This window comes from Callionymus lyra, chromosome 19 (assembly GCF_982586985.1).
Source record: "Callionymus lyra chromosome 19, fCalLyr1.hap1.1, whole genome shotgun sequence".
Lineage (NCBI taxonomy): Eukaryota > Metazoa > Chordata > Actinopteri > Syngnathiformes > Callionymidae > Callionymus > Callionymus lyra.
The window spans coordinates 18,858,645-18,886,094 of NC_141836.1; the positions used below are offsets into that span (position 1 = coordinate 18,858,645).

At 38.2% G+C, this 27,450-nt stretch overlaps 3 protein-coding genes and 1 long non-coding RNA gene across 5 annotated transcripts; 3 read left to right on the forward strand and 1 right to left on the reverse strand.

Moving 5' to 3' along the window:
* Nucleotides 1-1,339: 1,339 nt before the first annotated feature.
* LOC148059830 (uncharacterized) lies at nt 1,340-6,532 on the forward strand. 2 transcript variants are annotated; one of them, XM_087782295.1, is made up of 7 exons: nt 1,340-1,441; nt 1,698-1,744; nt 2,056-2,123; nt 2,224-2,344; nt 3,148-3,227; nt 3,723-3,789; nt 3,879-6,532. In XM_087782295.1, the coding sequence occupies exons 2-7, from the start codon at nt 1,706-1,708 to the stop codon at nt 4,833-4,835; spliced, it is 1,332 nt and encodes a 443-aa protein (XP_087638421.1). In that variant the 5' UTR covers nt 1,340-1,441; nt 1,698-1,705; the 3' UTR covers nt 4,836-6,532. The 2 variants fall into 2 exon arrangements, with proteins under 2 accessions (XP_087638421.1, XP_087638420.1); XM_087782294.1 differs by having other exon boundaries at nt 1,350-1,441; nt 2,056-2,344.
* A 266-nt stretch (nt 6,533-6,798) lies between these two features.
* Nucleotides 6,799-12,180, forward strand: LOC148059831 (protein-serine O-palmitoleoyltransferase porcupine-like). The gene is made up of 15 exons (XM_087781240.1): nt 6,799-6,927; nt 7,436-7,573; nt 7,664-7,856; nt 8,128-8,171; nt 8,234-8,415; nt 8,488-8,618; nt 8,688-8,708; nt 8,777-8,791; nt 8,906-9,031; nt 9,111-9,211; nt 9,283-9,359; nt 10,374-10,437; nt 10,573-10,658; nt 11,096-11,206; nt 11,344-12,180. Exons 2-15 carry the CDS (start codon nt 7,438-7,440, stop codon nt 11,443-11,445), a joined length of 1,389 nt encoding a protein of 462 aa, XP_087637366.1. The 5' UTR covers nt 6,799-6,927; nt 7,436-7,437; the 3' UTR covers nt 11,446-12,180.
* A 342-nt stretch (nt 12,181-12,522) lies between these two features.
* On the reverse strand, nt 12,523-13,429 carry LOC148059832 (uncharacterized). The gene is made up of 4 exons (XR_015709425.1): nt 13,306-13,429; nt 13,201-13,232; nt 13,038-13,107; nt 12,523-12,821 (listed from the first exon to the last, which is right to left on the reverse strand). It is a non-coding gene; the product is annotated as an uncharacterized LOC148059832 (long non-coding RNA).
* A 386-nt stretch (nt 13,430-13,815) lies between these two features.
* On the forward strand, nt 13,816-22,446 carry wdr13 (WD repeat domain 13). The gene is made up of 10 exons (XM_087781866.1): nt 13,816-13,856; nt 14,274-14,361; nt 15,569-15,800; nt 16,109-16,218; nt 16,393-16,523; nt 16,599-16,906; nt 17,920-18,100; nt 18,229-18,370; nt 18,512-18,630; nt 21,770-22,446. The coding sequence occupies exons 2-10, from the start codon at nt 14,321-14,323 to the stop codon at nt 21,952-21,954; spliced, it is 1,449 nt and encodes a 482-aa protein (XP_087637992.1). The 5' UTR covers nt 13,816-13,856; nt 14,274-14,320; the 3' UTR covers nt 21,955-22,446.
* The last annotated feature ends 5,004 nt before the right edge of the window (nt 22,447-27,450 follow it).

Genomic DNA, 27,450 nt, shown 5'->3' on the forward strand with positions numbered 1-27,450 from the left:
GCAAAACACGTCCACATGTTCACAGATAATTTTGTTTTTGTTTAAGGCTCGTTGAACCAAAAGTTTTTGTTTTTCTTTTCCTCAGAGGAGAATGTCTTTTAGTATAAACATTTCCAGCTGATAAGTTGATATCTTACCAACTGATATTTGTTGGGTTAATGCATTAAATGTTGTTGTTAATATTGTGTCATTGCCCCGCTTTCAATTACACCTTTCTTTCTTTAACATACTAAAATAAAATCTTTCCTGTATATTTCTCTGGACAGTCTAAATAGAATGTGTTGCCAGAATTCGTGAACCAGTTGTAGCAGGTCATTCTCCTCAGGTCTTCATCAGCGATGGCTCACACGTGTGTCTCGCTGCAGAACAAAGCGGCTCAGGAAAGCCTGGTTACTTAGCTCTATGACTAATAGAAAGGGATGCACTGATGGCGAGATCAAACAGAGGAAGGGGGTTATGGATGATACCACACCTAATGCGGTGATGGGTGTTGGCAAGACACGGAAAGGTGCAGATGGAGGTACCTTGAAGGGGAGAGGGGGGAGGAGGGGCAGAGACGACAATGTCACAAGACTATAGGTTTTATTTATTCAAAGGTCATATGCTTGCTTCCCTCGAAACTTGTTTTTAAAATGCTGCTGATTCATATCAGGCGTCTAGCTTTAATATAATGAATATAAAAAAAAGTCCACTGCTTGCATCTTTAATAAATATATTTTGAGTTTGTATTGTGCTCCGCCTATTAATTTTTGGTTAATATTTAATCAAATGAGAGCCAGTATAATAATATAAACTACATCTGCGGGGACACAGGGAAAAAACTGCACTTGTCAAGTATTTTACCAGACGAAAATATATAATTATGTAAATATAATGTTTCTCTTTAAACGCTATCAGGTTCAATCATTTTAAATACGTTTTTTTTTTTTAATTCTGAAGGCGCGCTGCTTTTGGACAACAGGGACATCTGCTGGTAATACGCTCATACTGAACAAAGTGTAGTGTTGTCTCGAAAAAATATTTATACTGTTTATAGTATTTCATGATAAAGTGTTATCTGTGCATTTTAATTCATAAAATGCGTTAAAATGTATTTAAAAAATACGTGATGCAAAATCTTGCACAATAATAATAACAATAACAATAATAATAATTAAGGATGCCAGAAAAATGTTATAATAATATAAACATTTGAGGTGTGAAAACGAAGATTTTTAAAAAGAAATATTGTAAATTGTTTAAATATCAAAGACACAAACTAGTTTTGACTGAGAGGAAGTACGTTTCTGCGCATGTGTGATAATAAAGCCTCTCAACAGCGCATGCGCATACATGAATGTTGGCGGAACTACTGAGTCTAAGCTATTTCTGTTCTAAAAAGATTCTCTCTACTCTTCAAATAAACTCATAGCGAAGTAGTTCCTATCAGAGATATCAAACCGTAAGTGATAACACTGGGAAGCGAAATATTTTCAGCTCAATGGGGCTATTGCTAATTATGCTAGCATGTTTCTTAACTTATTTTCCTTTCGGCTGCTCGCTTCATAGAATCAACCTCCTCCATCTTACCCTGTTCTCTGTACCCCCCTCTTTTTACAACAACAAACTTCATGTCCTTTTTCACTACATCCATGAACCTTCTCTTTGGTCTTCTTCCAGACCTCTAAAATGTTTCATTTCAATGTGTGTTTTCACAGCTGTAACCATGCCTGCTTCAGAACTGACTTCCAAAGCAGAGGGCATGGTATGTGAACTCCTAACCTACTTTAAATAAAAATATTAAATTCATGTTTATTGTTAAATTGTTAAATCTATTAAGTTGACGTCACGTTATTTGAATGTGCGATATGTAATGCCTGATTCGTTGAAATGATATGGTTATAAAATGATTAAATTAATTATAATGTTATGTGTAAAACTCCACACAGGTGAAAGTTTTACCTGCTTTTCGATTAATATCCTCATTTTCTTTACTACTAGAACAAATGTCAAACATATTGTTGATAACCAATGTGCTACCCAAATGTAAACTGTATTCTTCTTTTTTTTTTTCAGGAGTTTGATGGTCCAAAAACGAAACCTTCAATTGTCACAAAGCAGGAGCGTAAAAGAAAACACGAAGGGTATCCAAAAAAGCAAATGTGTTCACTTTTTCTACTATTTTAATTCAACTTCAAAAAATACAATATTTTCAATATTTAAAACTGTAGTTCATGTCTACAGGTTTGCAGAACATCGAACAAGTCTTCGTCTCAAACAAGATGACGAAACGCCTCAAACGTTATCTGTGGTTCACACAACAGATGTTTTGGGGGAGAAAAATGAACAGAAAAACCCTTCAGAGGTAATGAACCCCAAACTATTTATCACTTCATTTGATGAACACGTGTTTCCTTTTGACAACTTATAGATGGATGGATAGATAAACTATTAAACCCTCTGCAGATGGATATATACACAAACTCAACTGCTGACATTTTTCTCAACTGTAAATTGTTTTTAGAGTTCCAAAAATGCAATTTAGAGTCCTGAGGCTGAGCCAGAAGACACTAAGCAAAACATCAGGAGAAAACCTTTTCTCTAAGAAACAACATTTATTTTAGTTTATGAATTTAAGGTAATTTAATGATGATAATTTAATATTTAAGAATAAATTGGGCTTTTGAACATTTTGATTTTACGTACCAAATAGCCTTCTTGTAGCTGATAGGCGTACCTTTTGCATGTAAAATTAAAAAATGTAAACATCGCATTTTAGTTTTCCAAAGGTTCTGCTCAGACTTGTATGTTAGGAATCAATGGATCTCATCAGTGACTAAGTTTGTGTAAAACGTGAACAGCGGGAAGTTTATGGGATTTGGCTTTCAGCAATATTGAGTAGCGCTCAGTAATTCTACACTTGTTCTTGAGCAAACACAGAAAGATAATACTTTTTTAGTAGGTTTAGCAGTTGCAAGGGTAACAAAAATATCTTTGCCTTGTTGTAGATATAAGCGCCATCATTCTGAAACAACTTAATCTAAAAAACTATCCGATTAATTATGCGAGAAACCCATTATAATCATCAGAGTTAGATGCAATTGTCATCGTTGACTTGCAAAAGTTGACCTGGACTCGTGCTAAGGTTCCCCTTCTCAACATCTTCAGGTGGAAAACAAACAAAAGAGTGCCGACTCCACTTCTGTCTTGGCATGCGATAAGCAGAAATTAAAAAAGAAACCAGACCGGTGAGTAAAATTTAGTTTCATTTAGATTGTATTATTTAAAAAGTAAAGTTATAAGTAGTAGAAAAAGTTCTAAAATGTCTAGTTTATGATCTAAAATATATTTTGATATTCAGTGCAATTCAACCAAAAACCATCACTTGAGTCATTTTTGCAAGTTGAGATTTAATTTCCCACCTATGATTTAACCCTTGTTACCTCTTGGTCAAGGTGACCTGGAGGGCCAAGAACAAATGTCCATAGGCAGTGGCGGAGGTCGTTCACCTTGACCCAGAGACAACACTAGGGATAGCACCAACTTAAATACTTACTTTCCGCAAATGACAACCTAAACTGTCCCCCTTAACCTTTTGTTAGTCTTCGGGCATGTTTGTTTTTTAAATGGGTTTTAATAAAGAAGTTTAGTTATTGGTCACGTTTATCTTTTTTATACTTGTTTTATATATATATATATATATATATATATATACTTGTTCTTATACTCTTTCAATTTCAAAGGTTTGATGTGTGCAAATTAAGAAGGAGCAGTCGTCTTCTGGATCAAGAGGAAGCGTCTGAGACCATGGTGAGATATGCCTAGTATTTGAGATCATTATTCTTTTTTAATTATCAAGATCTTTCTTTTAATTGAATGTCTTTATGATTCTTCTCTAGTTGGAAGAGATGCCGTCGAAAGATGAAGCTGAAAGTGAAGCAGTGCCACTCCAGTTGATCCTCCAGACAGAGTGTCCAAAGCCTCTGATCCTCCCACCAGAGTGTCAAGAACCTCTGATCCTCCCACCAGAGGGTCAAGAACCTCTTATTCTCCCGCCAGAGTGTCAAAAACTAGATGATGCAGAGCCATTTATTCTCCTGAAATCTGTGATTGTTGGAGACGCTGAGTACCAGTGTGATCGCTGCAGTTGGACCTTTGCTAGTGTCACCAGGCTGGTCAGACACCAGCAGTACAAGGAAGGAACCATCCATTGTAGCGTGGAGGAGGATGTCAAACCGTCTTTACCCTGCAACATGTGCAGCCGGATGTTCGGCGATATGCACAGTCTGAAGCGCCACAAGCTGCTGCACGTCAGGGATGGCAGGAAGTGTCGCACTTGTGGGGTTTTGTTCTGTAAACTTCACAGCAACATTTTAATCTCATCACAGGTGAGGGCCTCGGAGTCAAGCGATGAATCTTCTGATGAGTTGGAGAGTTCAGATTTAAACCGGAAATTTACTGTACCTTCAACGGACAAATCAAGCAAGGGATCTCACTCTGATAATGAATCTGATCCCTGGAGTTTTGTACCTCTGCTGTCAACAAGAAAATGTCTTCTTTCTCCCGAGTCATTAGACGGAAGCTTCAAAATGGCATCAGAAGTCACAGCTCCAACAAGGAAATGCTCGTCTGTGTCCTGCTCCGACTGCTTCACCTCCGCGGACACCACATACAGCTTTAATCCAACACCTGCTGACTACCCTGCTGAATTCATTCAGCCACATTTGCCCAAGGAACCCGACCTGCCACCCAAACTGAAGATGTTCGCACCTCACTGCCTCACCTCATGTTTTCTGGAAGTGTTTCGGAACTACGCCTACCTTTTGAAACCAAGAAGGGATTCTAAAACAAAGTAAAAAAAAAAAAACGAACTTCCGTGCCTAGTTTAAATGATGTATATTATACAATGTATTGTGGCCATGACTCTTCCTACTGAAGCTGTAGTTAAGTATAAGATGAGCCCATATTCAGTCAGTGACGTGCGAGGTTCATGGTTGGTGAGGCACTGATTCTTTTTAGTGTCAGTTTTACAAGTATATAAACCCAAAAGGGAAGTTTATTCAATTGCTACTGGTTATTTCATATCTCATCAGAATTCTTCACACACGTATGAAGTTTGCCTCCCCTGACCACATGTCCCTGTATACAGTTATGTTCATAATATTAGCAGTGTGTTTAAAAAGGTGAGTAAACCTCAAAATAATTGAAATAAATGGTATGTAATCAACAGAAATTCATTGGGGACACTGCAAATTATATTTCAAAGCAATACAATTTGAAAAAAGTAGTTAAATTTGATAACATTTTACAAAAAGTCAAGAAATGGCAATGAAGGTGAATGTCTTGTGGAAACACCCATTTTCTCTTCAGCTTATGGCAACTTGGCACCAGAATGATGGAAGAAGTAGAATGTGTGATGAAGTTCCATCATTCTGGTGATCCAGAATCCCTGGTATGCGATAACCAACACCATAGTACGAGAAGCATCCCCATATCATGATACATGCACCACCATACTTCACTGTCTACTGTCCCTTGAATTCAGCATTTCCCGGTCTCAGCATATACTTTATTGAGTATTGTTTTGATTGTTTAAGGGCTTTGTGACCCTGGTCTGAAAAAGCGCTCTACAAATATAAATTACTTGCTTACCTACATCTGAAAAACTGTCAGTGGCTCTTGGACGGCAAATAAAGCTACCTTACTCTCACCATTCCCCAAATAGGACAGGACAAATACACAGAATATGCAGCGTCAGTTGCCTTAATCTTTTTGTTTCAATATTTTTTATTGGAAAACGACAAATCAGATCATAGTGTACATCATAAAACTTTCTTTGACATGCATAGAAGACAAAAACCAGAATAAATTTTAAAAAAAAAAACAATAATAATCCTGGCATTCATAACATAACCTCTAGATAAGTTAGAATAGTGAGTAATACTCCTAACCACTCTCTGTCAGGCAGAACTTGCAAAGCTTTAAAATATGACGGAAAAGGTTCCCAAGTTACTGTGAATTTCTATGTTGAGCCTCTCATTGTATATTTAATCTTTCAAGCTTGAGAAAAGATACGCCTCTCAGCCAAATGTAGGTTGTTGGTGGCTTTGAGGATTTCCAAAGCAACAGCAGTCGTCGTCGAGCAATCAAAGAAGTGAATTTCACAACCGTTTTCTGGGAAGAAGTTGCCTTAATCTTTAAATAAGGGCCACCTGTTAAACACTATTTTTTTTGCATTCAAAAAATTGAACTTTTTTTAGACACCCCTTTTAGTTAATGATTTACTTTCACAGAATCAGAGACATGAAAGTGATATCTGTTGATTTTATTAAATTTTTATAAAACCTATGTTGAAGTTGAAATTCTAACAGTAACAGCGGATTATCTTGCTAATGCTGTGGGACTACAATTATTTTGAACACAACTGTATATCATGGCTTTGACCCTAATATATACAAATATAGCCTTAATATGTACAGCAACTGTTGTATATCATGTTTCCTATCATGCAGAGAAAGTTTTACAATAAATAAAGGACGAATATTGGCTTGGATTTGAATTTATTTTATTGTAATTATCTTTAATTTAAAGAAATGTTTACCCAGTGCAGCTGCTTCATACACGTAATCTCTATCCTGTGGTTGGCTCCATCTTTACGCTATACGCAGCGTTCCATTGGCTGCGCAGTCCCTAGAAATCCTCAAGATTCACTCTTATTGGATACATCCACTGTCACCTACGAACAATGTCGCCTGTGATTGGCTGACGCTTCCGATCCTTCGCAAGCGATGACAGACTAGTGGTGCTGATGCTGTGATGATGAAACCCCTCCAGATACTCCAAATCTGGACCTAGTATGACAACAACACGGACACAGGAGTGAACGCTAAACGCCTGAAGCATCTGTCAGGAACCTGGAGCGAAAGTCGTTGCTATTGTGATGAAAAGGTAAGATTATAAATGCGCCGTCAGTTGTCTCGTGCTGGGGGGGCTGGGGAGCACACGAACGTCGGCACAACACCGCAAATCCTGCCTGCTCGGAGGATCATGTTCAGTCGCTTTTTTCCATCTTCGTTTGACAAAGACGTGACATTGAGTCGGTAAAGGTTTACACTGCAGCTAAATAGTCTTTTCGACTGCATTGCGGTGATGGAGACAAACATGTTTCCACAGATGAATCCTAAAGTAATCTTATTTCTGACTCCTTTACATCACCCTATTCTTAAAACTAAGTTCAAGAAAAAACTGCCTCAAAGTGTATACCTTATAATAAATATATCGTTTAAAATTCGCGTTTGTTTTGATTTGATATTCAGGAAATATCAAAAAACAAACTGCGTGCATATGAGAAACAGCCATATTGACTTTGTGAATTAAAGAACATTACTTTTTTTGCATGATATATTTCTGGCACTAAACGTTTTTTATTTGTGTGTGTGTGTGTGTGTGTTTGAAGAAATGGGAACTTTCAGTCGTCAAAAGTTCTTCCAGGAGCTGGCCCATGGCTGCCTCTTGCCCACTGCTCAGCAGGGTCTGGAGCAGGTCTGGCAGCTACTGGTCATCTGCCTGCTGTGTCGGCTGCTCTGGATGCTGGGTGAGCTTTTTTGGGATTTTCATCTCCAATTACCCGCCTCTTTGATTTGGTCTGCATCATCATCCCCATCATTTCTCTTTGCTGTGTCAGGCCTCCCCATGGTTGTGAAGCATCTGGGAACGATCTGCGGAGGCTTTTACACCCTCTACTTGTTTTTTGAGCTCCACATGATCTGGGTGGTGCTTCTCAGCCTCCTCTGCTACCTCTTCCTGTTCCTGTGCCGTCACTCGACAATGAGGGGAACGTTTCTCACCATCACTGTGCTCATCTACCTGCTGCTGGGGTAACCTTATTGCAATACATTTTTCCTGTTTTTACTGAATCATCTTAAAATGTGAGTAATGTTGAAATCTTGAAATGTACTAGCAGGTGCATTGATAGATTGTATTCCACTTATATTAACTTGATTGACTGAAACAATATATATATAATAGAAAAAAGTATTATTACTTAAACTCCCCTTTAATAAATTTCTTCTTGTTTTTGATTTTAATGAATGAAATTCATTTTCTTAATTTTTAACATAGACATACATGTATGTTTTGATGTTGTAGAGAACTACACATGATGGACACCACCAACTGGCACAAAATGAGAGGTACATAAACAATTTAAAAGGCAAGATTCACTGTCAGTGGATAATACTCTCACTCTTTGCAGGTTCGCAGATGGTGGTGGCCATGAAAGCCATCTCCTTGGCCTTCGACATAGACAGAGGTGTGGTCGACGGTGTCCCCTCACCTGTTGAGTTCATGGGTTACATCTATTTCGTGGGCACAGTCATCTTCGGGCCCTGGATAAGCTTCAGCAGCTACAAAGAAGCCCTGGAGGGTCGTAAGATGGTAAGACTAGAACTGAAGTGAACGTGAGGAGTTTCTTATAATTTAAATCTTTTGACTTTATTTGTAATTCAGAGCTTTTCGTGGCTCTGGAAAGTGTGCGTCAGCTGGGTAAAGAGTCAAATATGCCTTGTTATCTCCAACTGTGTGGCTCCCTACCTCTTCCCATATTTCATCCCTGTTTATGGAGACAAGTTGCTAAGAGGGTGAGGAACATGTTCAACATCATCGTGATGTTCCATCATATTTTAACATCCTCTTTTTTTTGTCTTCAGCAAAAAGAGAAGAAAGATCAGGTATGTAAACTCAAACGTTCAGACTTGAGTTCTGTTTACTAACTGTGATTTGTTTGTCTGCTGAACAGAGGAATACCTGCCAAGTGAGTGTTTTAATACGATCTATTAATTGAATAATATTCAGATTTGTTTAATTGTTACTTGTGAATTTACTTGTCTTTGATTTAAAACGTTTTTTTCATGTCGTTAAAATCCAGGTGGCTGCTGGCGTATGAGAACACAATGTCGTTCCACTTCAGCAACTATTTTGTTGGATATTTAAGTGAGACTACAACAACTCTCGCTGGAGCCGGATTTACGGAAGAGAAGGAAAACCTGAAATGGTCAGAAAAAATATTCTGAAACCCAAAAAAAACCTTGTCAGTAAAAAAAAAATCCATTCTTACGTCTGGGTATGTTCAGGGACTTGGCTGTTTCCAAGCCACTTAATATAGAGTTTCCCCGGTCGATGGTGGAGGTGGTGACATCCTGGAACCTGCCCATGTCTCGCTTCCTGCACGATTGTGAGTAGTCATGCGTGCAGAATCTGATGAAGTAACGGTCACTCTTCTAACATGCTTTTATATTTCTACAGATGTTTTTAAAAGTGCTCTGAAATTTGGGACCTTTTCTGCTGTCATGGTGACTTACGCGGCAACAGCCCTTTTACATGTGCGTATTGTAAAAACTTTCCTTACTATTACTATTACTCAGCACTAATGTAGCTCCATAAATATTATATTATTTATATGATGGTCACTACATTTTTTTGCAGGAAAAAGTTGAACCAGTGACTTTAGTTATGCTAATTTTTTCCATTTTAAAAAGTTACTGAACATCAAATTTTAGATCACTCAAGTCAAACTTGTGGATTAAAGTTCATGTTAAAATTGTAATCTATAAAGAGTCAATGTTTAAAAGGTCACTAATGTGTTGATTTAAGTGGCTCTTAAAGTGATGTTGGACCTCAATTATTCTCATCAGTATGTGTCTGTTTCTACAAAACTCTCTTTTCATCGAAAAAGTTACATTAGAAAATTATCTTAAGTCCCGCCCACTGAAAACGCTTGATTTTACTTAAGCTAAAATCTTGTTTACCATAACCACGGCCACTCTGCTGTGATTGGTCAAGCATCGAGGTTTGTCATGCAGCGTCAACAATACCGGAAGTCTCCACCTCCATGGGACTCGTTGTATTAACACAAAGGGTCTTGATTACAGCTGGCTGGAGGAGGAGTGAAGCCCATTATTACATAATAATAGACTGCGTTCTTGTAACCTCGTTCTGCAAGACTTCAACTGGGAGAAAACTTTATAAGTCAAAATATCTTCATGATGAGGGACTTCCTGCATCTTGGAGAGGAAGATTTGAATGTGAGTGAGTCAGGAGAGTTAGGTTTTTACATTAAGTGCCCTTTAATATGAGATAAGGCACACATAATATGAATGTCAAAGATAAGAGTGAAACTGGAATTTCTTTGGTGAAGGAGACAAACACAAATTATTGAGATAAATTGAAGAGACTTGATGACATTCGGACTACTACTTATGATTTTGGAAATATACATTTTCGTATAACCCCTTTCCATATGTTCTTTCGCAGCCAAACATAAAAGGGATTCATTTAAGATCAATCTAAATATCTTTGATTTCATATTTGTTTGTTGTTTTGTTGTTGTTTTCCAGGGTCTCAGTTTTCACTTGGGTGCTGTACTAATATCTCTTGGGTTCATCACATACATTGAACATGGTTAGTCATAAAAAATCTTTTCTCGGAGTACCAACATTTTTAAAAACTATTGTATTAAGTTTTTAACTCATTAAACCTAAAAATGTAGCTCATAATCCCAGGATTCAGCTGACTGTTTATATTTTTGTTTCACAGTTTTGCGGAAGAGACTTGCAGTCATTTTCAACGCCTGTATACTTTCAAAGAAATGTGCGGCGAACTGTAATCACAAGAGCAAAAAGGTAACTACAGTGCTATGATGTCTGTGTTGATGCTTTCTCTACATTTCTAATTTTTGTTGTTCATTTTTTTTATTTATAATTAGTTAATCAGATGTAAATTTGATCTTAAATCCATACAAAATTCTTGAACTGAACATTTTATTACAAAGAGATACACATATTGGTATACAAAAATCATTTGATATTTGCATGACGGAAAACAAAAGTAGACACAAAGCTAAGCTAAGAGCTAGCTAACGTTTAGGTGGCATGGCTCTGGCTTTTGGCTAAGAAATTGCAGTTTCCATCCTAGCTCTGGTTATTGTGTCTTGAGCAAGACTCCTGAGACTCCTGATGCTGAGCTGTCACACTGCGTTACAGCAATCATTTCCTCTTTGATTAATTATTTTATTTGCATTTCATAAATTTGTAACCATTCAATGTTTGTTTTATTGCAGGCGCTTTGGGTGTATATAATAAACGCAGTGTTCAGTGCCTTGGCTGTGCTCCACCTGACGTATTTGGGCTCGGTATTCAACTCCAGTGTGGATTACATGGAAGAAGATGAGGTGAGTTTAAGTTGGGATGCAGGGATCTCTATTTATATCTTGATCTCTTGACCGTCTATGAGATGGTTTATTTATGGTAGGCGATGCTCATGTTGGTTGTATGGTCACGTTCTTTCCACTTGTGCTGCATCCTACAGAACGACATTACCCATCATACAATTCAGAAGTGGTCGGAATTGAGCTGGACGAGCCACTGGGTCACGTTTGGAAGCTGGATATTGTACCGGATCATTCTCTGAAAACTCAAGCAATATCAATGAGGGTGTATTCACTGTGACTTCTCAGTGCATGAGACTGACATACTGACTTCTGGAGTGACACCTCTCCCCTCCTGCGGTCTGATGTACCTCCTCCTTCCATACTAGCAGTTGTCCAACTCTTGTGTTGTAACCGCGGCTGCTGGTGTTTCACAGTAAATAATCATTAGAGCTGTTAGCTCAGTGGAGATTTCTGCCTTCCTCTAGTTATTTACCCTCCTGGATCTTCCCCATACGCTGCTTCCCTCTCACCTAGTGTTTTACGATCATGTTTAGATTTAAAGAAGAATATTGACAATAACCTGCAGAGCTTAATAAGCAAAAAAAACATCATAGTATATTTTATTGACTTTGAGAGAGAAATAGCTTCCAAGATTAAACATCATTTTATAAAAATATTAATGCATTCTTGGTTGTAGAAAAAACAACAACACAAAAGCATGGATAGTGTATATATGTTTTAGATTTACACATGGATAAATAAAGCACACATTTGAATGGTTACATCCAAGAATATTGATTATTTATCTATTTCTAAACCTGCGTGAGGAAATATTTATTCACATGCACAATTGAATGAGTGATTTTCCATTTTGAAGCAGTTGTTAACATTAAAAAGGGGCTTTTTTTTTTGAAGTTGTAAATGAACTTTTGTATCCCTGTTCACTTAATGGCAAGACAAAATAGTAGTTTTTTAGATTAGCGCTTGGATGTTTGTAAAAGTCCTCATTTGATATGACCTTTTGAGTTTTGAAAATGTTCCCTGTGAATGTGAAACAATCACTCTGTGATATTTTTAAAATAAAGATTTTACACTAAAAGTGCTCCATTGTTTTAAAAATGTCAAACAAAAAAGAAAACATTTGAAATGCAAGCTGCTGTAAGAAATATTTGTTTATTTGAATAATTATTTACAAGAACAATGTATGGACTGTCAGACAGTCATTTCTCAGCGTGAGTTTGGGGGTGGAATGGCGAAAAAGGGCTGACAAACTGTATTTTCTGCTCAAAACAAGTGTTCCGGGTTTTTACTGTTTCCAGCTTTTTTCTAATAAGCTGGAAGAGAAGGGGACAGGAGAGGAGTGCAGATGTGGAGGGGGGCAGAGGTGGAACAACAGATGGTGTTGAATGAAGATCAGCTTCATTTCCCCCTCGGTGAGAGGTAAGCAGATGCTGTAATGGGAGGCCAAGCCTAGTCAGGAGGAAAGTGCACACTCGGGAGGAATGTGACGCTGGACGCTCGCTCAGCCCTGTCTGTCCCGAGGACCCCCGGGTTTACGACGGCAGGACCCCAGCAGTGTTTCCAAAGCCATTTTCACAAATGCCTGGAAGTTATTGCTTCTCTCCCTTCGGCTGTCCTGCGAGGGGATGAACCACGGACAGATTGTTCCACTGAGATGATAGCAATGACACGTTTCTTTTCTAAAATGTGAATCTATGAATTAAATACGTCTTTATATTGGCGTTTAAATAAGGAGTGATCTAGATGTTTTACAATTTAAATTCTACACGTAATACCAACTAACTACTAAGAGCCGCTTTAAACCGTCCAAATCCTATCCGTACATTCTTACCTCCTTGCTTCTTGTTATCATCTCCTTTCTGATCAACTTTCTTCGGCTGCTCTTTAGGACTCTGAGGTTGCTGTAAGTGATATTGAAAATTTACACAAAAAGGTCAACATCCGCACAACAGAATTCACAATATTGTGTACCAGCATGATGGACATTTTTCTACCTTGGTAGTTGACTTCTTGTCTGACTTGTTTCCTGGGAATAGTGGGAAAAAAAATAATTTTAGAAAACAAATTTTCAAAATATATTTAAAATCTTTTTTTTTTACCTTTGGTGCCCGGCATTTTGGCTATGCTCCAGATCCTGTGCTGTTATGTTCAGAATGCAGTGTTTAACGTGCCCTTCAACTCGGTCATTTATGGCCCGTGCTTGTGAATGGTTCTGTCGTTGGGGCCCCCACGAGAAAGAGCCCCAGGAACAAGCAAAGAGCCCCGTCAGCTTAGCACAATGTCCCACTACTCTGCAGGCCTTTGCTGACCAAGTCGAAACCTGCAGCTGACCTTTTAATTCTGGAGTGTACCGACCGGAATTGTGTTGTTCACCTTTTGTCACTAACAAAGAGCATATTGGTTTCATCATTTGTAAATAAGTTTCATGTTTAAAAAAAAAATCAACATACTATTTATATTTCCCAGAAATAATTGTTTTTATTTAAGCATATTTTCTGTGAACTGTGTTTACTATATTACAAAAGTAAAAAAATCATCATGTTTCATTTCTTTTAATAAAGAGAAAATCAATCATTGTTTGTATTCAGCTTCAGCTGACGCGGTGTCATGTGACCCACCAGCAGCCAGCGATGAGGAACAGCTAAAGAAGGTGTGTCACTTACGCGTTTTATAATTCTTTATTTCGGTTTTTGCCATTTTGTCATTAGCACATATTATTGACTTAGACGTAGTCGTTCACTGCAGTAATTTCTAGGCGGTTTGTTAATGCACGGGTAGACAAGAAATGATGTTTTTGCTACGCTGCTAGTAGTTAGCTTAGTAGCATTAGCCTGGTTAGCTAGGGGACGTATCACGATGTATAAAAATACAAGCTAAAAAACGATTATGTTGATACCCCACATAAGTGTTCACCATACGAACTAAACATATTTCCTGAATAGCCATTCAAGCTATGGTAATGTTTTTGGTGTTTTGGTAAATTCACTGATATTCAATACTTTACATATAGCAGTAGCCACTATATACTCATACATGTTTGATGGATATATTCTGTGTTTTGTGATAGATTCCTGGAAGTGCAGTGACTGCTTTTCCACCGAAATTGTTTGTCTAATGGCAGCAGTTTGGCAGCAGGTGTTGGCAGTGGACGCAAGGTAAGAACACATTTTCTCACCTGGAGTAAACACTTTTATCTCAGGATATGTACTCATGAAACTCATATTTAGTAAAAAAAAATATGTAGCTCCTAGCTCCTTGGCTATAGCTCTTGGCTCCTCACCCAAAATGTATAGGTTCTGGTAATTGTCATATTATTTGTGACTTTGTTTTTGAAATGTTATTGTGATGTTCTAATTTAAATACTTGTGACATCAATTTGGGTAATAGCTAAACCTTGGAAAAATATTTTATCTCTTGTTTTTTTTCTTTTTGTTTAGACATTTGTATTCTTACATTATTGACAGCAGAGAGTAAAAAAAACTCTATGTCTACGATGTATTAGACTAGAAGAGACGTATTACATTATGTTTGGATTTGAGTAATTAAAAAAAAACAAATCTAAAACAGTTTGTGGTTTCTAGTGAAGGTGCTCTCGGTTGGCTTACCCGGCTGTCCAGGAAATCGCATATAATACCTACGTGTATGGTGACAAAAAAAAAACAACAAGCCAGCCTATTTTTCAAGATTTAGTTATTCCTCAAAACAAACAATAATTAATGTTATAATTATCTCATATATATATATATATATATATATATATATATGCGCAGCAATGAGCCACCCTATTCATTTATTCAAAAATAGTGACACTCTAAAATATGGAAATGTGACATGAATTGCTACGTGGTTTTTCTTTTTCAAAATAATGATGAATTAGTACAAAGAAAAGATTCATAAAGCCTTGTATTAGTAAAATAATAATTTAAGTCGATATATATCAGTGCTGACCATGTGGGGGCGCTCCACGTTTGTATTGTAAATGGATATATGATGGTTGGTGCAAGTGGCAATTAAAATATTAGTATAACTATTAGTAATCTACTGCAGTATAGTTTTTTTAATCTTGTTTCAATATTTTTGAAATCAAAATAATCTTTCATGATTATTGTAAACAAATTATTCAGAGCTTCATATATTTAATGGACATTTAACTTTAGCCATCAGTGAAAGCAAAGAAAGCCTTTTAAGAATGAGGTCCTATTTCCATACGTGGTTTGTACTGGTTAATAATTGTTGCAAATAATGTATTCATTATTTCATATACGTTTCATGCCAATGTAAATCATTTATTCTCTGAAACGGTTTCCTTGTGGATGACTAATGAATTGTTGTTTTGGCTGTGTCACTTCCTTTTCTCCCCAGGTACAATGCTTACCGCACGCCTACCTTCCCTCAGTTCCGCACTCAGTACATCCGCCGACGCAGCCAGCTGCTCAGAGAGAACGCCAAGTGTGGCTATGAACCGGGCCTGCGCAGGCACTACCTGAGGCTGCGCAGTCAGTTGCTGGCCTTGCGCTATGGGCCCCTGTCTGAGCAGAGCAGCTTCAGGGCCAGCAGTGTGCGCAGCTCTCGTACCACACTGGACCGCATGGAGGTCAGAGCCAAAGAAACAGCCTAGGCAGAGTATGAGGGGATGTTCGTATTCAAATTAAAATAAAATTCTGGACAACCAGCACAACTGCCAAAGAGCACTTTGGTCATCCATGCACATTTATCTGAGCAGCTTGGTTGAAATGGCTCTCATTACCTGTGTACATCAATAACTAACCATTGCTGGGAGATTAATTTTGATAATGTATAAGAATCATAAATTTACTATTGTTTTAATCATCTTGAAGCACGTTCTCACTCCTACAAGATTTTGTGTCCTCCGCCTCTTTGATATCGTCTCCACTTGTGCAGGACTTCGAGGAAGACCCCCGTTCTCAGGGGGCTCGTGGTCACCGCCGTTCTGTCAGTAGAGGCTCCTACCAGCTCCAGGCCCAGATGAACAGAGCCGTTTATGATGAAAGGTACCAAGCTGGTGGTTTGTTAGGGGTTGACCCAGATGTCTGTTCAATTCTAATGCCATTTAAACCCTTAAATATCTTTTATTTATCTTAAGTAAATAAAAAAATATAGTAATATTAAATATATTTTATCTATTCATCTGCTGTGGTTTGTAACTTTGGATTTGTTTGTGTCAGGCCTCCGGGCAGCCTGGTGCCCACATCAGTGGCAGAGGCAAGTCGTGCGATGGCAGGGGACACTACGCTGAGTGAAAATTATGCTTTTGCGGGAATGCATCACATCTTTGACCAACATGTCGACTCTGCCGGTAAATAAAAAAATATTATATACACCAATTTTTTTATTGTAGGAAATGTTTTAACGCTTCCCGTTTGTTTTCAAGTCCCAAGATTACAGTTCGCCAATGACGACAAGCATCTTCTCGCTTGCTGCTCACTTGATGGCACCCTGTCCATTATGACGCTGTCTCCACCCCCCGCCAGCGTGAAAGTGACTCTGAAAGGCCACGGAGGTCCAGTCACAGACTTTGCCTGGTCCTTGAGCAATGACATCATCGTGTCGACTTCGTTAGACGGGACTCTGCGTATCTGGAACACAGGGGACGGACGCTGCATCCGAGAGGTCAGAGATCCTGAGTCCAGCGAGTTGCTCTGCTGCACCTTCCAGCCTATGAACAACAACCTGACAGTTGTAAGTTCCTTTGATTGCAATTTATGTTTCTCAAACTTGACGTATAAAAACTGTTTCCCCTCCCGTCAACATATTTATAAACTTCCCGCCGATTTTCCAGCCTTTTAAAACAAACATGCAAAAACAGAATATACACGGACATAATTTTAAGAGCATAAAAAATAAAACCCACATGCTCATTGTTGCCATTGATATATGTATATCGCTCTGACATGGATAAATAGTTGGATTGATAAACTTAATTGATCCCTCTAGAGGTCTCCTTTGGGAAATTGTTTTTCCAGCCAGCACACAGCAACACGTAAAATAGATTAAAAAAAACAAGAACAAATTTAAATAAAAAGAATGAGCAAGATGACAAAATCTAAGTCTAAAGATAAAGAACATAGATCAAATAAAAATAACAAAGACAAAGGATACAAAGATTACCATAGAATATCATCATCTTTTTACCCCCAAACTCAGAATTAAACAGCCTAATAGCCTGAGGAATGAATGAGTCCCTGGGTCCATTAGTGTTGCATCTGGAAAGAAGCATTCGTGCTCTCCATCTGCTTCTCTGCTCACTGATGACAGTGCTGAGAGATGGACAGTAGTTTGTCGAGTGATCTCTTCTCTGCAACTGTCACCAGTGAGTCCAACTTCATGCCAACCACAGAGCCAGCCCTTCTGATCAACCTGTCCAACCTGTTGACACTCCTCTTGGACACATTCCCACCCCAACACAACACAACACAGAACAGGACACTGGCCACCACAGACTGGTGTGTTACAAACAGACCTTGTTACAAGTAGTTGGGTCAAACCCTCAGGGGTGCTCCTGGTGGGTGACATCACCCCTCATCCGGATTCCGGCCAAGTTGATATTGTGGTGGTGTGTCACCAGGAAGAGCATCTGCTGTGAAACATGTGCCAATTGAATCACGTGCAATGGTTGATGAAGGTGGAGAGACTTGTGCCTTGCATGAAGAGAAAAGGTTGTAAGTGTTGTATCTCTTGTTCTCTTGTTTCAGGTGGGGAACAGTAAGCACCACCTGCAGGTGGTGAACATCTCCACTGGGAAAAAGGTGAAGGGGGGCTCTAGTAAGCTGACGGGGCGAGTGCTCTCTATGTCATTTGATGCACCGGGAAGGATCCTATGGGCCGGTGACGACAGAGGAAGCATCTTCTCTTTCCTCTTTGACATGGCTACAGGTACACTACTTCATATTAAAGTCATTGATTATTACCTCTTTTTTTTAACATTTCTCTATCAGTGAGATGAAATGGTTTCATGTTGATGTCTTTTTCTCTTTTTTTTTCTTCCATTCCCCCACCCACAGGGAAGTTGACCAAAGCCAAGCGTCTGGTGGTGAGTGAAGGCAGCTCCATCTGCAGCATATCTGCTCGATCCTGGATTAGCAGAGAGGCCAGAGATCCCTCCCTGCTGGTCAACGCCTGTGTCAATAAGCTGCTGCTGTACAGGTCTGTGCAGTAGGAATCACAGTTTATTTATAGTTGCTCTCATGATCAAGAGCCATCATTAATTTGACCATGTATATGGAACCCTAGACTTCATCAAATAAAAATCAAGCATTTCATGAGAAATATATTCTTTTATTTTAGGGTGGTGGACAATGAAGGAACGCTACAACTGAAGAGAAGCTTCCCAATTCAACATGGCTCCCAGCATGTTCACAGCATCTTCTGTCCTCTCATGTCATTCCGACAGGGGGCCTGTGTCGGTAAGAAATGCTGCTGCAGTGTGTCTGAGTACAAACTATTCTATTAATCTATTAATGCTAAACAATATAAAAAAAAAATAGATTGGAAAACATGTTAAAACTAAAACTAAAAAGACTATTTCTGAACATTCCGGTCATAACATTATAAGCACTATTTAAATGTTTTAAATACTATGTTTTGTCATTTTTCAAACTAGAAATCCTGATTTATCATCTGATTCATTTGATTGTGTTTAGTTCTTCATCATTAAGTGTTTGTTTTTTTTGATCAACGTGGTCTGTGGAACCAGTTTTAGAAAATTGACTAAAGTAATTATAACTACATTAAAGAAGAAACTAGTTTAATAATGCAAAGAATGTTTCTCACATCGTATTACCATTTTCATGCACACAAGGCATTATAGATGCCCTTATGAATATAGTTTGGTGCAGAGTTGAGTCTTGTACTGTATAGGTGAATTTATTAAATAATTTAAGTTGCATATTTTTATATCGTAAAATCCATCAAATGCTCTTACAAATGACAGTGTTGTCAGGGTATTAGGTGAAATAGATGTGCTATAGAAACTATGGAACGCTGTTTACTAGGTGTTAATAATCATATCTCCTGCCTATAAAGTAGTTGTTGTAGCAGCACACCATTAATTATGTCACTTAAAGGTAGCAAGTATCTCAGAAGTGTTTAAACACTTTACAACACACTGACTAATTGGTATAGTAGCAGGCAAAGAAAAATTACCTTCTGTTTATTCTGCATGATATAGTGTTGTGTAGTAACACAATTTGGGGGATGCATGAAAAGAAGCACATTATTATTGTTATTCACTTGGAAAAAAACATGCCTTGTACTTCATAACCTTGTTCACACTCTGTTGACACTAAAACTATATAATTCATTCATTAAATCAGAGCGCCTCCTGCACACTTAATTCACGTTCTCAGCTTACAGTTGTGTATTTCAACACAAATGAGTATAAGAGCCATGTGACGAATCCGTTTAATTTCCTGGCTGTTGCCAACTGCCAGCTCCCTCTGTCAATGACAAACCTCTGCTTTAAATGTGTCTTTATACTCAAAATTTAATCAGATATAGATTCAATTTTACCTTTAGTAATGCTCAATGAAAACTTTTTCATCCACCTCAATCTATTCTGGTCTAAGACACATTACATGCGAGCTGTGGCATTGTAGTTTATCATGTAAAAAGTTGTGTGTTGCTTTGTTGAAGCCAAACTTCACCTGCTTTGACCTCCTCCGCCCGATTATTCCTGTGATCAGTGCTCCACAGTGTGAAATAGACAGTTAATTGTATCGAGACTCATCAGTGTTTGTCATCAGCGGGTCTCTGTACCCAATTACAAGCTCTCCCCGTTAAGCATACCCCTGAGAGTCCTGCTCGAAGGAAGCATGTTTATGTCATTGCGAGCAGTGTCGGGTCTTATTTTGTAGAACAGTAAAACAAGATTGTTGTCGACCTATGTTCGATTCTCGACTGCTTTGAGTATAACTACCCAGGCCCTGTCATTTCCCTTCGACTTTTCATTATTATTATTTATATTAACACAGAGCGAGATTTCTTTGCTCATGTTTAATGCTAATGTGTAGTTTTTTTTTGTTTTTGTTTTTTTACTGTTTTAAACCATCAAACCCATCTATATTAGGGGTGAACACACTCGGTTCGCAAGCTACTTTTAAAATTATCAAGTCCAAAAGATCTGTACATATTTACCTCAGATTACTTGCACTGATACTGACAATCAGTCAAGATGGAAGCATGTGTGGATTAATAAATAAGTATAGTCGGATAGTGCAGTCAAGAAAGTTGCATGTTTACTCATATATTCATACTATTCCTGTGAGAAACTTCCAGAAATGTCCATGAGACCTGGCCTTAAGCTCAGTGTCAGCCTGTATTGTTAAAATCTTGTCCTTCGCTGCAGACAAGTTCAGGGGGCTCATGTACTAAGAACTGCATTGATTTCCTACTAAAAACACTCAAACCCAGAAGATGATGCACTAAAATTATTCAGATGCATGAGTCTGTGCGTGACACAATTTCCAAGAACTTTTCCTTTGTTCATCCAAATCAACATGGAATTCAGACGGGTTCATCCCTTTCCACGCCATCATTTAAATATGTCGATCTTATTTAAATGAACCACGAGACCTGAGATTCCTCTCTCTGTGATCATAAAACATATTAAAACATGAAACTGGATTTACAGTTTATATTTGTTAGTTTTAAACATTTCTGACATTGGTACACTGTTGTAAATGAGTTCAGACGAGCCTCAGTGTAAATTGTACATACATGACAATTAACAAGAATACTTTATTTACAGAGGCTTATTTAAAACGTCTTCACATAAAGTTTAACCAGAATAAAACTGTTAATCAAAACTACTGAGCGTCAGTAGAATTTGTGGCTCTCCTGCGTGCGCGTATTATTATATATTTATAGAATAAGAGTGGTTTTACAAGTAGTTATTATGTGATGGTGTATTAATATAAGTGTGTTTTTAAGGATGTATCTTCGATCACGTCATTATATGAGGGAAACCGACTTTGGCTGCTTTTATTTTAACCTGCAGCTTCAGTTTGATAAATTGATGAAGTTTCTATGACTCTCGTAGCCAAGATTAGAAGGGATCAAATGCGTATAATTCTGTTCGTTATATTACAAAAAATAAACGTATAATTCCTTCAACCAATGCAACAACCATTTGATTGACATGCAGAGCAGCCAATCTGAGCTCTCTTCTTTATTAATCTTAATGTTTCCCATCTAAATTCAGTTTTTAAAAAGGCTAGTCCAGTCTGATCATGTAGTCCAGTCTAGTTCCTTTTAAATTTTCTTGTTTAAACTCTCTTTCCCTGAACACTAAATGTGAAAATAAAGCAGATAAGCCCCGAGAAGGAAGGAGATGAGTTCACTCATTTCCAGAAATTATCACATGTCGTAGACTTTTATCCAAAATAAAAAAATAAATGAGACTTTACATTAACAATTTAATATTTGTGCAGTGAGCTAAAAGACCATGTTTATATATTTAAGAACTTTTTCACATTTTCTAGTATATAGCACCAAACTGTTGCAGGATGTCACCCACTGTTTATTCTTCTGGCTCCTCTTCTACAGTGACGGGCAGCGAGGATGGTTGTGTGTACTTCTTCGACGTCGAGCGCAACACCAAGGCCATCGTGAACAAGCTCCAGGGTCACGGGGGTCCCGTTCTCGACGTCAGCTTCAACTGCGACGAGAGCATGCTGGCCTCAGCGGACTCCACAGGCATGGTGATCATCTGGAGGCGGGAGCAGAAGTAACAGCCAAACACCAGGCTCCCTCGGCTGCGTTCACACTCAACGCTCCACATTACATGTCTATAGATGTTTCCCTGCTCTTAACTTCTAATGTCGGCAGATCGAAGTGCAATGAAAGACCCGCTGCTCTGTCGAGCGATTGGGTTTTTAAGTTTTATTCTGTGCGTTAATGTGTGTTTAAAACTGAAAAAGGACTTCTGAATGATTTGTGTGAGAAATATACTTGTTATTTGTCTTTTACATCATTTATTTAAATGGGCTGCAAAACAGGTCAGATCTAGTTGACTGTTATTGTAACAGTTCTTAAAGCTGAGTCATCACGTCTTCTGAAATGGCCTCATTTCTTTTCATTGCAGTTCGTGTGCATGATGTCAGTAAGAGTAATAAAGTCCTCGCTGAAGAGAAACAATCACAATGTTTCTTTATGTCTTTAGCTCAGCTTGCGGAGCCACATATTTATTTCATGCACATGAAGTATAAATGACTGTAATCGACTCTTGCTGTTTCTTGTTTGCCTCTGAAGAAATCCATTAATGATTAATGGAGAAGGGGCAGGTGGGTTAAAGGGGAGGGGTCAATAGCAGTCTGGCAGAAAACTGAACTGCAACCAAAACAGCTGCCGTTTTTTTTTGTTTGTGCTTACCTGCCTTAACTACTTTTTGGCCTGATCAATGGTGCCCCTTAAAGGCCTGGGGGTCGAACTCCATCAAGAAAGGGTTGAAATTCTTAAGCAGGTGTGAGTGTGCATTAATTCTGGTTTCTGTGGGCCCTGTGGCCATCAGCATCTGCCCCCCCCCCTTGTGCTGGCAAACGGCAGTGGAAAATGAATGATCTTAAAGAATAGTAAAGACTACATGTCAGACCTTTGATCCAGGGTCATTTTATGTGGCTGACCAGATGGTTGGCTCAATATGGAAGAAGATGATATTGTTCATGTTGATATGGTGACTTAAAAATTGTCTTTCAGAAAGATAAGATCAGTGACGGAGGTTAACATCAACAATAATAGTGAAACTTATGTTAAAGTAGGGAAACGCATAATATTTTGAATTGAAATTTTGAAGATAACATCTCAAGTTCAGACTCATACTTCCTGTTATGAGAAGATACATTTGGTTTTGGCCTGTGCCTTGGACTACTAAATATTTTGGACCCCTCTGAGATTGAGTTCAACACCCTTGGTTACCGCAATACCTTAAGTTTCATGACTGGTAATCGAACAAATTAGTGATTATTGAGAGATTAAAAAACTTTTTGCCACTATATTTGCATTAAAGTTTATTTACTTTAGTCAATTGTCAGTTGAGCCTTTTGGCTTGTTCTTCCTGGACCTTGGCGTGTGCTCGGCAATGTAGGACAGCCATACAAGTGAGTTTTGAAACCACAAAAACCTTCCTCATTTCAGATGAAACTAGTCACACAGTGAAACAGTCTATAGTCTCTACATCAAACACTCAAACTGCTTGTAAGAGACAACAGCACTATAATGACGTCTTTAGCTTGTTCTACTTAAATGACTGCATTCCTACCTGTTTGTCCATCACTAATGTTAATCACATTAATAATGATTAATGGTGTTTTCAAGCGCTCTTGTGGCCACGGTCCTGCTGTTGTTAGAGACTAAGATGATGGATGGCAGTGACATTTGCTTTCAATGAGTAAATTCCCGACGCCGATCCACACAGTATGGAGAGTGCAGCCCATTATGACGTAATCACGCCCCACCTGGTTTGTACATAGCATAGAAAAACTATATATACAAACCAAATAGAACACACAAAAAAGAAGCAGCCTAGATAAAAGTAACCATATTCACTGTGTTTTTCATTCTATTTTCTATTCATACCTACCATATAATAAATACTTGAAGAGGGTTGACAGAACAACAAACTGTAAAATGTATTTTGTAATCTAAATATTTAAATTAAAATACATTTTTGTACAAACAGACACATACCGATGATGCTAATAGAGGTCGAACTCTTGCAATAATCAGGAGGGCTATGTCCCTTGAGAAAGGTGTTTGTCTATTGTTAATAGTATTGAGATTCTGCTTTTGTTTTGTTCAATTTATAAAAAATCCGAACATTTTAATGGAAGACCCCTTTAACCAGAGCTGTTGTAAAGTTATGGTCAGGCCAAAGACGCGATGGAGAAAATATCTGGTGCGAGCAGAACCACAACATTTCCCCCAGAGACGCCAAAGTAGTTTTCTTGGCTTGCAAGGCCTAAGCATTAGGAAGTGTTTTTTCTCAGGAGCAGGAAGGATCTCATGGTTGTTGTTTTTTTCATCTATTAGGCCAGAAGGTTTCTCTTCCGTTCCTCACCAAGGCCCCTGAAGTCGAGGTGATGATTCAAATATTTTTATAATGGATGCTGAAATAGTTTTCCTTAGGCGAGCAGCTTCAAATTATGTGAGGAGTTTGGCTATTCCTCAAAAAATCACTGCTAAAGGTGTTTAAGGCGTCTTTTTAAAAATGCCCTGTTATTTTGGCTTCTGTAGTATTTTGATGATTTTCTGATGAATCTAACAGAATAACATAACGTTTTTGTCACTTCTACGAAACTGGTCGTAGACGCACATTCAGATTTTATGCTCAATTTCACCTCAGATTGACTGCAGCTAGTTCTGTTATTCACTAGTTAAGCTAGCAAGTAAACAACTCATTGTCATAGAGTCACTGGATTGGTTCTAGTCGGACTCAATCCGTAGTTCAGAGGTGACATCATCGTTCCCTGTAGCAGTGAGCCTCACAAGACAATTGTTGGAGGACATTTTGCTGCGGCATTTTATAGGATGTCTATTTACAAACAGCCCTGAAAATATGTTGATACGAGTAGACGACAAAAACGCTTTCGAGTTAGAAGTGGAACAATTTTCCAACATAACAACGCCCCTGCACAATTCAGCATATTCTGCGCCTGCGATGGACGACGACCAGTTCTCACAAATGAGTAAGACGGCCTTTGTTGTGGTGGGAAGTGGGTAGAAGACTAAAAATAATCCCTGATGAATCCTCAGCATTACTTGCGGAGAGACGCTCTCATGCAACCTGTTAAATGCTCTTAAAAGAAAGTGCTCCACATGAATGAAGGCAATTTCCGAATTGTTTACCCAGTAAATATGAAAGTGATTGTGGCTGAGTTTCAATCGAACGGCTTCAATAGAAAGTTTCCACCATGTAATTCATTTCAGATCACGACCGTTGTTGTTGTAACACTTGATGTGGTGTGTAAGAGTAACATTAGTTTGATTCAGAATCTAAAGAGATACAAAAAGATGAATGAAATTCATTTTGATCAATTGGACACCTAGAAATTCGAAGATGATTTGTGAAGTTTTAACTTGCCAAGCCTCGGTATTCTCCCAGTAGAATTGATGAGAGGAATTTCTTGGCCTCTTTGCTCTGGCTGCTGCCTCTGCGACTTTGAATAAGTGGTGGAAGGTGGATGCAATGAGTACTCTGATTTGAAAAACGTAAATCATTAACTGTGCCATGCCTTAATCACAAGATGTATTACATAAGTGAATTATTCATCACTAAATATATCAAATATACGTTTATTTAGAACTAATTTAATCAATAGTATAGTCAAAAACATTGTGTTGTGTTTTTTTCACAGCTGTTATTGATTTGTACTAGACTACGGTGGTCAGTGAACGCCTCGATTTACGCCCTATTTAGGTCACCTGAACGACTAGACAGGTGTGATTGAGAAATGGAGGCACAAATGTTCTGCTGTATTCTTCTTTGTGTAACAAATATTTAGGCCGAAACACCAAAGTTAAACCCAACGTAAACAAATGTTCACCCCCATTTCATTATCTTGTAAAACGGCACGTTGATTTTTCTCCGTCAAGACAAAATATCGGGACAATGTGAATGCAAATGCAATCAAATGCAGGAGCGTTTGTATCATAATCAGAGTAACATTAGTTTGATTTAGAATCTATAGAGAGGTTTTGATGCTCAGGAGTGACAGGTAGCAGTCGGTAGTCTTGAATTCATCCTAAAATATCTGATGTAGAGAGTAAAGATATTAACTTAACAACCTTTTGAACATGCTCACATATAGCACAAACAAGCCTGCAATAAATTATATTTCTTATGTATTTCTACAATCTTAATATTTTATAATATCATATCATTCTAATCTGGCTATTATTAATAACCTAGTCACTATTAATGCACTGTATGTACTGTACTGTATATAATGTTTTTTTGTCAATTCATCATTTACAGGGATTCTTAGTCACATGACATTGTCCATCATTGACCTTGTAATATACTATTACACCTTCATTACATTCGAACAAATGTATTCAAGTTGACTTCACTGAGAAAACACTGGATTTTCCCTTTGAGACGCTTCTTGTTGTTGGTCAGTGCTCAGCGAAGAGGAAAGATTTTGTTTCAGTTTATCCAGTCAAGCGTACAATTCGAACTGACAGCTCCATTTTTTTGATATGATGTGAAGACAAATAAAGGAAAAAATGCATTATGTTCTCTCTTGATTGAAGCCACATTACCATCCGGTACTTGAAATGCATCAAAAGTAGAGTCTTTATTGATGAGTGGGCAAAAAAGAACCACCTCAGTTAAACTGTACAGATACAGAATATCACCTCTGCAAAGGAATGCCAGATGTAAAAATCATCAACCTCAGTTTATGTCCCGCTTACTGTATTAACATGTATACACCCGCCAACCACCCACCCTCCCATAACAGCCCGCCCACCCCACCCCCTCCCTGCCCTCTGTAGCGTTAATGGAAACGCAGTGGAGAACATGCTAGTACAGTTTACTGTGCGAGTGTCAACCTTTTTGAAGAGTAACTCCACAAATGTTTGCTGGTCGGACATTTGCATCACATCAAATTTGGAGAGACAGCTGAATTTGGTCTGAAGCGGTTCCATTCTCCAGACGGGGTCACATCCGGCCTTAAGACATGTGGGTTTTTCGAACGTGATCCAGACACTCAAATGGTGACATTTTGTTAAGGGGAGTCGGGGGGGGGGGGGAGTATTTGGAGGGGGTGGGGGTAACATTCAAGTTTCCTTCACGTGAGATGCCACTACAACATCCTTGTTCATGGTCAGAGCATAACAGTACTTCAAAAACATTCTCAAGCTCATCATTCACAAATCAATATTGTTTTGCAAATTGTTTTTTTGTTTTTTTTTAAATATACATAATCAGTTGAATAATTTAATCCTGTAGTCTTCTTTAAATGTACAAGTATTTTATGGTTACCATCATCACTACTTATGCAGCTTTAGCTCAAATTTCTTTGGTCTAACTCAGTTTTTATGACTTAGAACATCCAGAATAGCATGTTGGTTTGTGCCGTAAACTCCTAGATCACCCGTTCTATGGAAGAACCCCAGGGTTGGAATGTCACGACTGAACTACATGATTGAACAGTTTCATCTACTATATAAATTGATGACTTATAGAGACTAAAATGCGTTATTGAAATGACAAAGCATTTGCTACT